This window comes from Psammomys obesus, unplaced genomic scaffold (genome assembly GCF_907164565.1).
Source record: "Psammomys obesus unplaced genomic scaffold, mPsaObe1.curated_primary_1811, whole genome shotgun sequence".
Taxonomy (NCBI): Eukaryota; Metazoa; Chordata; class Mammalia; order Rodentia; family Muridae; genus Psammomys; species Psammomys obesus.
Window position 1 is genome coordinate 19,146,367 of NW_026593286.1, and position 11,993 is coordinate 19,158,359.

The 11,993-nt window shown below is 42.4% G+C and overlaps 1 protein-coding gene across 1 annotated transcript in view; it reads left to right on the forward strand.

Moving 5' to 3' along the window:
- The window catches only part of Pecr (peroxisomal trans-2-enoyl-CoA reductase), a 20,474-nt gene that overhangs the window by 8,142 nt on the left and 339 nt on the right, over positions 1 to 11,993 (forward strand). The window contains exons 4-7 of the mRNA XM_055616285.1: positions 1,853 to 1,934; positions 3,772 to 3,868; positions 6,312 to 6,422; positions 9,592 to 9,703. Of these exons, the coding sequence (XP_055472260.1) occupies positions 1,853 to 1,934; positions 3,772 to 3,868; positions 6,312 to 6,422; positions 9,592 to 9,703 (402 nt within the window). The remainder of the gene's footprint in view (positions 1 to 1,852; positions 1,935 to 3,771; positions 3,869 to 6,311; positions 6,423 to 9,591; positions 9,704 to 11,993) is intronic.

The following is an 11,993-nucleotide window of genomic DNA, read 5'->3' on the forward strand; positions in this document are numbered from 1 at the left end:
TCTTTGGCGATTTAGTTGTTTTATTTTAGTAGCATATGCCTGAGTATGCGCATGTGCACAGTGGGCGTGTCAATATGGGTGTCAGATCCTCTGCAATTGCATGTTCAGGTGGTTGTGAGTCACAGAGTGAGGATGCTGGGAAGAGAACCTGGATCCTGCAGGAGCCACCACTACTTCACCGCCGAACCATCTCTCCAGCTCCTGTGTCTCTTTTGTTTGATCAGAATCTTTATCAAGGATCTATCCTTTTAATTTTTTTCTAAAAATTAATATTATTTCTTTAAAAAAATCAGTATTAGTACTGTCTGACTACCTACTATTAGTCAGTCCTACCATTAATTTATAGGATAACCCAAATTCTTTATTCTTCTTGTTCTGGTGATGATTAAATGTAGTTTAAAAATTTGGGGGAAGAACTCACCATTTGGGAATGTATACTTCCTATCACGTACTGAAGGTTGTCTTGTTATTGTTGATTCTCACTAAATTTCATCACTTATTTAAGATTCTGTGACTGTTAGATAATTGTCAAAATGAAACTGGAAAAAAAAAGACAATCCTTAAAAATTATATGTACATAAAGGTATGGTGGCACTCGCCTTTGATCCCAGTGTAGCAGGCAGGGGAGGAAGAGGCAGGCAGATCTCTCTGTGATGCTCAGCCTGCCTTTTCATATTCTGGACCACCCACCCTGGGGTGGCCTCACTCACAATGGGCCGGGGTCCCCCACATCAATCACTGACTTAAAAAAATGTCTCCAGCACATTCCTTTAATCCCAGCACTTGGGAGGCAGAGGCTGTCAGATCTCTTGAGTTCTGAGTTCCAGGCCAGCCTGGTCTACAGAGAAACCCTGTCTCAGGAACAAAAAACAAAGAAATGGCCTACAGACTTGCCTGCAGTCTAAAATCGTGGGTGCGTTTTCTCATTTGAGGTTCCCTCCTCTGAGATGACTCTAGCTTGTGTCAAGTTGACATAAAAACTAGCCAGAACATATGTTTGGGTGTTTCATCCTCATTAGGGGTGGGGAAGTTTTGAGACAAGGTTTCTCTGTGTAGCCCTGGCTTTCCTGGAACTCACTGTGTAGACCAGGCTCACCTCAAACTCAGAGAGCTGCCTCGCTCTCCTTCCCGAGTGCTGGGATTAAAGTCGTCCACCGCCACTGCTGCCACCACCACCACCACCGATGCCACCACCACTGGGCTCTCATGTCTTTCAGTTGATGAATTTTGTCTTAAATCTTTTTGTAGAAGTTTGTGGTTCTTATCATATAAACCTCACATTTTAAAATTCAGCTTGGGGATAGGGGCGTAGCTCAGTTGGCTCAGTGCTTATCTATCATGCAAGAAGTTGAGGGTCTCTCCTCACTACTCTGTAACCCAGACATGGTGGTGCCCAACTGTGACCTCATCACTTGGACGGTAGAGCCAGGAACATCCAGAGTTCAGGCTTATTCTCAACTACATAGGGAATTCTGGGTTAGCCTGGGATGCATAAAAACTTGTCTCAAACAAAACAAAACACTTTTTAAAATTCAGGTATGCTAGATACTTTATGGCTATTGCCAGTTTAAATGAGTCGATGTTCCTGTAATTTCCATCTAAATTATTACTTTATTGACAAATGTTTTCCAAGTTCGTTTTGTTGCTTTCCTTGACATGTTTTAGCATTAGCTCATGGTTTATTAAATTAGCTTCCTGCTATCAGCAATTAGGAGGTCATCCTGGGCTACACAAGACCTCATCCCAACAACAAAGACCAAGTTAAAATAGAAGACATCAGATGTATGCCAGAGCAGGATATAATAAGGGAAAACACTGTTTAATATGATTGCCAATTGTCTGTGTCCGGCAGTTTACAATTCCTGGATGAAAGAGCATGGAGGATCTATTGTCAATATCATTATCCCTATTAATAATGGGTTCCCAACAGCCTCGTAAGTATTTTGTGTATTTCTTCTTTCTATGTCTGTAGATTTTGTTCTCTGAATGGGGGCAGTAATGAAAATTTTCTTAAATCAATGGTTCACTCCTTTAATAAGTTGTAACCCCAATAATTTCCTTTTTAAATAACATTATTATTAATCCTTGGAAATTTTCATACAGTGTATTTTGATCATATTCACCTCCTCCCCCCATTTCTTTTTTTTTTTTTTTTTTGAACCTTTAAAAAAAAATGTGCTTGGAGACAGAGGTCAACAGCACGTGTCTTCAGCAATCCCTCACCACCTTGTTTTTTGAGACAAAAGTCTCTCACCGAGCCGTGGCTTTCTGATTCAGCTAGAATGGCTGGCCACTGAGTCTCAGGGACCCTCCTGTCTCTGTCTCCCCCTTGCTGGGATTACAGGCATGCACTGCCATGGCTGACTTTGAGTGCGAACATCCAAATTCACGTCTTCAAGCTTGTGCAGCAAGCGCTTTACCTACTGAACCTTTTCCCTAATTGCTAATAATGCCTGTTCAGATGAGTGAGAATGGTCCCCACAGACTCATATGTTTGCATGCTTGGTCCCCAGTTAGTGGAACTATTTGGGAAGAATTAGGAGGTGTAGCCTCTTCGCAATGGCCTTGTTGAAGCGGTGTGTCACTGGGGATGGATTTGTGGTCTCATGGAGGTGTACTTGTTTGTTATTTCTCTGACATTCATATTACCTGGAGTTCCTGTATCTTTTCTGACAATTAATCGAGGTGTTAAAATGTAGCTGTAGCCAGTTGTGGTGGTAGGATTTGCTGAAGGAGACAAATGTAGCCGTCACTGTGGAAAATAGTGTCTTTGTTAAGTTGTGAAAATTAAATGGATCTGGATTAATTTAGATTTGAACACCATGAATATACCTGTTTGATTTTAGGACTGCTAGATTGTAACTCATAATAGAAACTGAGAGCTCACCCCCTTCCCAAACTCCTGAGGGGTTGTACTTCTGACTAGTCACCGTGCAAAGTAACAAGTTGACTTCCTCTGTGGAAAATTTAATAACATACTTGCTGGCTGTATTATCTAGGACTTTTTCAGTTGTGAAGAGTACTGGTTACTCTGTTTCTCTAGCCACAAAATATGGCAGAGACAGCTTAGAAAAGGAAGGGTTTCATTTAGCTTATGGTTTTAGAGGACTCCACCTATCACAGTGAGGCAGGAACCAGGGGAAAGGAAGATGGCGGGTACTCAGCCAGCGTCTCCTTTCTCCTTTGTCCCTTTCTATTCTCGCCTCTTGGGATGGTCCTGCCCACATTCAGGGTAGATCTTCCCCCACACTCTGCCCACAGTGAACCCTAGTGAAATCTCTCAGGGAACATCTTCACAGACACACTCAAGAGATATGCCTTCCTAATCCCTGAGTGCGTATTAGTCCAATCAAGTTGACAAGCAAAATTACCTGTTACATAATATTTAGCTGCTGAGCCGTCTCTTCAGCCCACAACTCAAATTCTTTACCCAGGGAGAATGGAGTGTGTGTGTCTCTGTGTGTGTGTGTGTTTGTGTGTGTAAAGAAAGATAGAAACACAATTTGATGTTTTGCTCTGTAATAAAAGGTTCATTAACATATTCCTCCCATGTACATGGCTTTTGAGGGACACAGCTTAATCAGTATGTGATGTGTCTGCCTTGGCTTTGATAAGAAGGACCCAGCTCCTTCCTTAAACATAGATGCAACATGACCGAGACATATAACAGAAACAGTCTTATGAAGTTCCCAAGCCACTGAAATGTTTGTCAACTTAGTTAATCAGAAGAATGTTCAACAGCAGCTGATGATAATGTCTATGTCTCTAAAGGCACAGCGGGGCTGCGAGAGAAGGTGTTTACAACCTCACCAAATCCATGGCTCTGGCCTGGGCCAGCAGTGGAGTAAGGATCAACTGTGTTGCTCCTGTAGGTAACTGTTACATGTGAAGTCTGCTGACAGATTGGGCTTCTCCGATTGCGTTTTTTTGTATAACTGTGTTCTTGATAAGGGGTATATATTAACAACTATGTAAATATGCTATAAAAGCTTGGCTTTTAACACAGGTTAAACTAGGAAGGCAGTCGTTCATTGGAATAGGTTATTTGATAATGAGATAGTGATCCCCACTCTTGCTGTAAATTAGCATCATGCATATTTAAACAGTAGCGATACAATCATGGATTGTAAGTACCTGCATTATAAAAGCATCGAGGAAATTCCATTGCGCGTTGAAGGTTAAGAAATACCGGGGCTGGAGAGATGGCTCAGTAGTTAAGAGTGCATTTTGCTTTTGCAGAAGACCTGAGCTCAGTTCCTGAACCCACATCAGACATCTCACAACTGCCTGTAACTCTAGCTCCAGGAATTCTGACACCTTCCCCTTCCTCTGGCCTCCCTGGGTACCTGCATGCACATCCCCCATCACACACACACACACAGTTAAAATAATAAAAATAAATCTTAAAAAGAAATAGCACTTTGGGGTCTGGCGAGATAACTCAGTAGGTAAACTGCTGTGTGAGGACCTGAGTTCAGCTCCCTGCATTCAGGTAAAAAGAAAGACACAACAGCAACACCTTTAACACCATTACTGGGCCGATCCCTCAATGGCCAGACAACCTATCAGAAAGAGTGAGTTCCAGGTTCAGTGTCTCAAAGCAAACAAACAAACAAACAGAAACAATAAGGTAGAAAACAGAAGGCAGCAAGATTGACCTCTGGCCTCTTCATATGCATGCCTGGTTGAGAAGACGCATAGGTGCGCACATACATGCCCCACACAAGCACACAAAAAAAGCATTTTTCTGAAGAGTAATTTTCTTCCTAAGTGATTTTGTAATTTCTTGGTATACTGTTATTTGGAAAAAAAGTTGAGTATCAGGGTTCTAGGAAGAAACTCAGTTGTAAAACCAACTAGAAGCCAAGTCATGTGTTATAGGATCATAAATACAGCTACAATAGTGACATCAAAAAAACTTTTTGTTTTGTTTTATTTGTTTTTCAAGACAGGGTTTCTCTGTGTAGCCTTGGCTGTTCTGGACTCACTTTGTAGACCAGGCTGGCCTCGAACTCACAGCAATCTGCCTATCTCTACTTCCCTGAGTGCTGGGATTAAAGTCGTGTACCACCATGCCCGGCTTACATCAGAAATTATTTTTTTTAGCTGGCCACAGATGCTGGGGCTTTGATCTCAGTTTCTCATGAATTCATGGCGAGCACTTCATTAGCTACATCTGAGCTTTCCCCCTGGCCTCTGTTTGCTTTTTGAGAATGGTTCCTGTGTAGCCCATGCTGGCTTTGAATTCATTATATAGGTGAAGTTGGCCTTGAACTCCTGGTCTTCCTGCCTCTGCCTCCCCAAATACATATTTGTTGTAAAGATAAGCCATAGCTTGAGTCTCCCTCATATTTTGTACGGGACATGTACTTTGAGAGACATTAGATGAAATATCTCTCTCCGCCTACACAAATCAACTCAAATTAACACTTCCTGTGATGTTTTCTGATCATGGCTAAAGTGGAAATACCGGCTCCGTTTGGGCTTGGTGCACACATCTGTAACACTGGTGGGGAGCTGGAGAGGGAGCATCAGCAGATGTGCATGGAGCCCACTAACCAACCAGCACAGACAGCCTGGAGCTCTGGCCAGCCAGCTAGTGAACCAGTGAGGTCTGGATTCAGTAATAAGATGGAGAATGATTAAAGAAGAGACTTGTTGCTGACCTTTGACCCCTGTGTATGTGCACATCTGTTCAATCCATACATACACTCAAAATTTAAAATATTTTTAAATTAGCTTTCGAAGATACATATATCTTAGATTCGAGTATGTGTATGTGTGTGTTTTAATTTCACTTTAAATTTAAGAACCAAGAAAATCCTGTGTTTGCACGTTTTCCCTGGTAAAGCAGGCATGCTCATAGGTAGATCAACTAGAATCCTCGGGCCCATTATTCCTGATGAAGTACCCCACTGTAGTACTTGCATAAACACACTCCTCAGAAACCAAGTCTTTCATAAAAAACACTTAAGACTTAGCTGGTTGTTAAAGGGGAGAGAGCCCCCCAAATAGCCATTCCGATGGTCTGCTTGTAGATAGTGGTTTGCTGGACCCCCTTTGACGGTCTTGAGAACAGTTAATTTGGAAAGGTTTATCTTTTGCATTGCTGCTAAGCCACCCTCGCTCTGTTGCTGGTTAGTGTGTTTCTCTGATGTCTTGTTCCTGTTGTGTGGGTGCTAGAGGTGGGGTCTGGGGCCTTGAGCATACCAGGCAAGTACTCTACCTCTGAGTTACATCCCCAGGCCTTGGTGTCTTGACTGTTTAATTCTCCTTATTTAATCTCCTTCCTGTTTTGCTTTCTAATACAGGGAACCATTTATTCCCAGACTGCTGTTGACAACTATGGTGAATTGGGAAAAACTGTGTGGGAAATGGCCTTTGAGAATATCCCAGCTAAGCGCCTTGGAGTCCCTGAAGAGGTGATGTATCTGTCTGGCACTGATGAGAATGTCTTGAGAAATGTGTGACGTTCAGTACCCTTGGCATACGGATCTTAAAAACTCAGCATGTTGAGAAGAGTTCATTTAGATAAATATTTATGCAAAAACTGCCCAAGATTTTATGCTTAAATTTCATTTTATTCATTATCATTGTGTGTATGTGTGTATGTGTGTGTTTTTGCATGTGTGCGTGCACTTGTATGCCCACTCGCTCACACTGCATACATACTGTTGGCCTTAGGACAGCTGGCCCTTTAGAAATACATTAGTCCATCTACCTTGCACATAAAGTCAAAACTACAAGTATCTTTGTGGGAGGGGCAGATCTGGTTCTAGTTTCTGGAAATACTTCATGTTTTATGTGTCTTTCCAGACACACAATAACTATGTTCATTGAATTTTTAATTTAAAAAGACTGCTGTTCCAATTTAGGTCTTCCGTTATTGTGACAGGAGTCATGCTACAGTAAAGGTTCCTGAGTGCAGTCCTGAACGATAGTGAGAGTGAGCCCACTTCTAGATACAAACCCTGACCTATCAGAGACTGTGTGCTAAAAACTTGCAAGAGTGGTGGCACACTGTTTGTTTGGGTGTTTGTTGTTGTTATTGTTGTTTGGTTTGGTTTGGTGTTTCAAGACTGGGTTTCTCTGTGTAGCCCTAGCTGTCCTGGACTTACTTTGTACACCAGGCTGGCCTCAAACTCAGAGAGAACTTCCTGCCTCTGCCTCCCAAGTGCTGGGATTAAAGGTTTACTCCAGCACCCCCAGTTATTTGGTTCTTTCTTTGTTCCTTTCTTTATTTGTTTCTTTTTTTCTCTCTCTCTCTCTCTTTTTTGTGAGACAGGGTTTCTCTCTATAGCCTTGGTTATCCTGGAACTTGCTCTGTAGACCAGGTTGGCCTCGAATTGATAGAAATCTGCCTACCTCTTTCTCCCAAGTGCTAGGATTCAAGGTGCCACCACCACCTTGCTATTTTTTTTTTATTCAACACGTGATAAGAGATTTATTTATTATTTTTAGCTTTCTTGGTTGTTTTAGTTTTTTAGAGACAGGGTCTCTTATATCTGAGGCTGGCCCCCAATTTGATCTGTACCAGGAATGACTTGTATTCCTAATCCTCCTGTTTCCATCCCCTGAGTGCTGGGATTACAGACCAGAACCACCACCATACCTTGCTTATTTGCTGATGGAGATGTCCCGTGGGTCCTTGTGCATGGTAAAGAAGAACCCCACCAGCTCGGCTACATGCCAACCCCAGCAGTGTGTTTTTGTTGTTGTTGTTTTGTTTTCAATTAGTTGCAGTAGGAACCTGACATGATTACCCTTAACTTTCTGTGCTCTGTTATTTGAACTTTTTCACATTTTGGGTCTTTGTTCTAGTTAATTTGTAACATTAAGTATTTTTGAAACTGCTAACTCAGTGAGTCATTTGGATCTAAATGTTGACGTAGTACATTATGTATTATTGAAAGAAAACATCTTGTAATGTCTCTACACACTGCTCAGATCTTTGAGTATTAGCAGTAAGTTTATAATGATGGTACAAGCTCTCCAAAATTCCATTTTCACCTGAATGCTTACCTTTTGTCTTTGAAAATAGTGTCACACAGTGATAACCTCACTTCCTTTATTTAAAATAAAAAATAAAAAAGGTCATGTGTTTTGGAGAAGAGGAGGCTCAGTGGGATAAGGAGAAAGATGAGAGATGGTAATGGGAATAATGACCAAAATCCACTATACACATATATGAAATTGTCAAAAACTATAATAAATACATGAAAAAAAAAAAAAAGCTTGCCACACCAGGTGTGGTGGTGCATGTCTTTAATCCCAGCACTCCAGAGGTAGAGGCAGGCGGAGACCTGTGTGTTTGAGGCCAGCCTGGTCTACACAGTGAGTCCCAAGACAGCCAGGACTACACAGAGAAACCCTATCTTGAAAAAAAAAAAAGTCATGAGTTTGAAAGAGAACAAGGACGGGTGTATGGGAGGGTTTGGAGGAGGAAAAAGGAGAAAATAATGTAAGTATATTATTTCAAAAATAAAAGAAAAATGTAAGCAATTTAAAAAGTAAACCTTGATGAGGTTGGAGAGTGGGCTTAGCATGAGTTAAGAACGCGTGTTGCTGACCTGACAGCCTCTTCTGACCTCTGTAGGTGCATCTACATATGTGCAGGCAAAATACTCACGCACATACAATAAGTATAAAAGAAATGCAGCTTAAAAATGGCCACTGGACTTCTCTGTGCATCAAAAGCCCTTGGGGTGGGGGTCTGGGTGTGCAGAATGCCAAGTACACTCACCCCACCCCCATTCCCATGAGTATCTGGGCCACAGTATCATGACTGCTTGTCCCTCGACTACCAATCCAGTTTGCATTCTTTAAAAACATTTTTAAACACTTACAAAAAAATTTTTTATGAGGTAGGATCTCACTGTGTAGCTCTGGCAGGCGGGTCTCTGTGAGCTCAAGTCCAGCCTGGTCTACAGGGTGAGTTCCAGGACAGCCAAGGCTTCACAGAGAAACCCTGCCTCAAAAAACAACTACAAAACCAGGAGAGGAATGTGCTCAGGATCATCCCCCTTTGTGAAACTCTGCTTCCATTTACCATCATTGAAATGGATCCTGCTTGGTTTCAGGGAGTTTCTCTAAAACCTCCCCAAGTGACTGCACTTGAGAGGATGTGGTGGGGCCCTTGAAGTCCTGCTGGTGGGAAGCTCCTGAAGTCTGCGTAGCTGTGCTTCGGGCCTGACACACACAAACTTACTATATCTGGGACCAAGATGTAAGAGGCACGTGGCAGTGATGACAAATAGGGTTGTGGCAGACAAGTAGGATCCTCAGAAGGGAGTTAAGTGTTGAAGCAGGAAACTGCCAGGATTCAGTGGCTTCTCAAACCATGCTGCTTGCCTGTCTATGGCTTCTTAACATCTTTTGGTTTGCCCTGACCTGATCATTACCTGACTTTAGAAGGACACCGTCCCTGTGTTGTGAGATGGTACGCGTGTGTGAGGACTCATAGTGCAGTCCTGTGGTTTGAGGTGTGATGACTCATGAGGATCAGGCTCCCAGGGATGGAGAAGCCGTCATCCTTTTCTTAATTGATTTTAGCCTTCACTCACGTGTATGCACATACTCTTCTGTTCCCAGGTCTCCTCTGTGGTGTGTTTCCTGCTGTCCCCTGCGGCTTCCTTTATCACTGGACAGCTGGTCAATGTGGACGGGGGACAGTCTCTATATTCTCACTCCTTCCAGATACCAGGTAAGCGGCCAGGAGGTGACGTCACGAGCTCTTTACCTGTCCATGCTGTTTCTCAAGTCGCTACTTCAGAGGAAGAGGTTTTTCTCTTACAGAGCATCAGAAAGTACAGAGTGTTTCTATCTATGATGGAATCTTAAAGAAAATGTTCTCAGCTGCAGAAAATATCTAAATCTCTAAGTACAAAGATGGATAGAAAGGAGGCATAGTTCCTCTTTTCCCTCTAGTAAGTTGTGGGAGGCACAGTTCGATTCTGCTTTGTCCTTTCTTTGGAATATAAATGAGTGTGTGTGTGTGTGTGTGTGTGTGTGTGTGTGTGTGTGTGTGTATCTATATATGGAATATATATGCATATATATGAAATATATATCAAGTGAAATAAGTTTCTATATTCACTTTTTATTCATAAAAGCAGTATTTATTTTATTTCACGGAGACAGAATCTCAGAATCTCACTGTGTAGCCCAGGCTGACCCTGAGCCTGTCGAGTGCTGGAATCACAAGTCTGTGCAACAATGCTTGCCTTGAAAACTGTACTTTTATAAATCCAGTTCGACAACAGTATTACACACGATTGGATGTGTATGTTTGTACCTCTTTTAGGGTTGGAAGGGTCTTATAAAATCACATAGTTCAGGCCAGGTGTGGCGGTACTCACCTTTAACCCCAGAATTCAGGAGGCAGAGGCAAGCAGACCTCTGTTCCCAGGCCAGCCTGACAGATCCTGTCTCAAAAACAACAAACAAAATCAGACAGTCTAATGTCCTAGTTTTACAAATAACAGAACAAATCCACAGAAAATAAAGAACACAGGCTGGAGAGGTGACTCAGTGAAGATGAGCACTGCCTGCGCTTCCAGAGGACCCAGTTAAATTCTCAGCACCTTCATGGTGGCTCACAACCATTTTTAAAGATGGAGGATCTGATACCTTCCTCTGGCTTCTGCAGGCACCAGGGATACATGTGTTATATTCACATATACACATGAAACAAACATTTTAATAGCATGGTAACGGCCAGGGATGCTGCTTAGTTGATGGACCCCTTTACCAACATATGTAAACCCTGGATGGAATTCCCAGCACCCCATAAAACCAGAGATGATGGTGCATGCCTGTAACCCCAGAACTCAAGGTGGTAGAGACAGGAGGATCACCCTCAGCTACGTACAAGTTTGAGGCCAGATTGGGCTAGGTAGCATAGATTGTAGGTCAAAAGGAAAAAGAAAAAGAATGATAAGAACCCAAAACCTCAGAAAAAATATAAACACAAATATATTTGACCCCCTTCTAGTGTCTATTAGCAAACTGATATGTGGTTGATAGGACTGCCCTGTCTCTTTCCCATCCTTGTGGGCTTCTAATGTGGATATGGTGATAGCCCTAATGCTATGAATATTGGTTGGGATTTTTGTTTTGTTTTGGTGTTTTGAGACAGGATCTCACTATGTCTACCTACCTCTGCCTCCCAAGTAATAGAATTAAGGGTGTTGCCACCATGCCTGGCTTTTCTTTCTTTTTATTTATTTTTTGTTTGTTTTGTTTTGTTTTTTTGAGACAGGGTTTCTCTGTGTAGCCTTGGCTGTCCTGGACTCACTTTGTAGACCAGGCCAGCCTCGAACTCAAGACATCCATCTGCTTTTGCATCCCTGAAGGCTGGGATTACAAGCCTGTGCCACTGTGCCCAACTCTTTTTTTTGTTTTGTTTTGGTTGAGGAAAACCGCACAACCCCCAATATGTAGCACTGATTCTACTGTGCTCACTATTAAATAACATGTAGGCATTTTTGTCTTTGCAACTGAGGTCCTAACAAGCATAGTGTTAGGATTGTGGTGGCTCTCTCTGCACTTGAAGCTATCCTGGTCTGCATAGTGAGTATGCAGCCAGGGCTGTTTAGAGAGACCCTGCTTCAAAACAAAAGAAACAAACAAAACCCAACAGTGTATTTCCTAGGATGTTGGGGGATTAAGTTAGATTATACATGGTGTTAGGTCCTCTGTGGCCTATGTTGCTTGTCACCATTTACCTCTCAGTCAAGGAAGTTACTGGCTCATGAACCAGGTGAGACTTATCAAGACATCCTTTTCCTCTTCCATTGTGTTTGTTCCTGTGGGGTCATCTTTGTTTCAAGGCTGGCTTTCTTGGTGGTAGGATGGCAGCTTTCCACTCCAAGACCACATGCCTTCCTTTGTCTGTATCCAGCTGATTGGAGAGCCAGGAGAGGGAAGGACTTCACTTCAACATGACTTTCTCAGTTCTGAGTCTGCTTTATGTTGGATCAGCTCACAAAGAT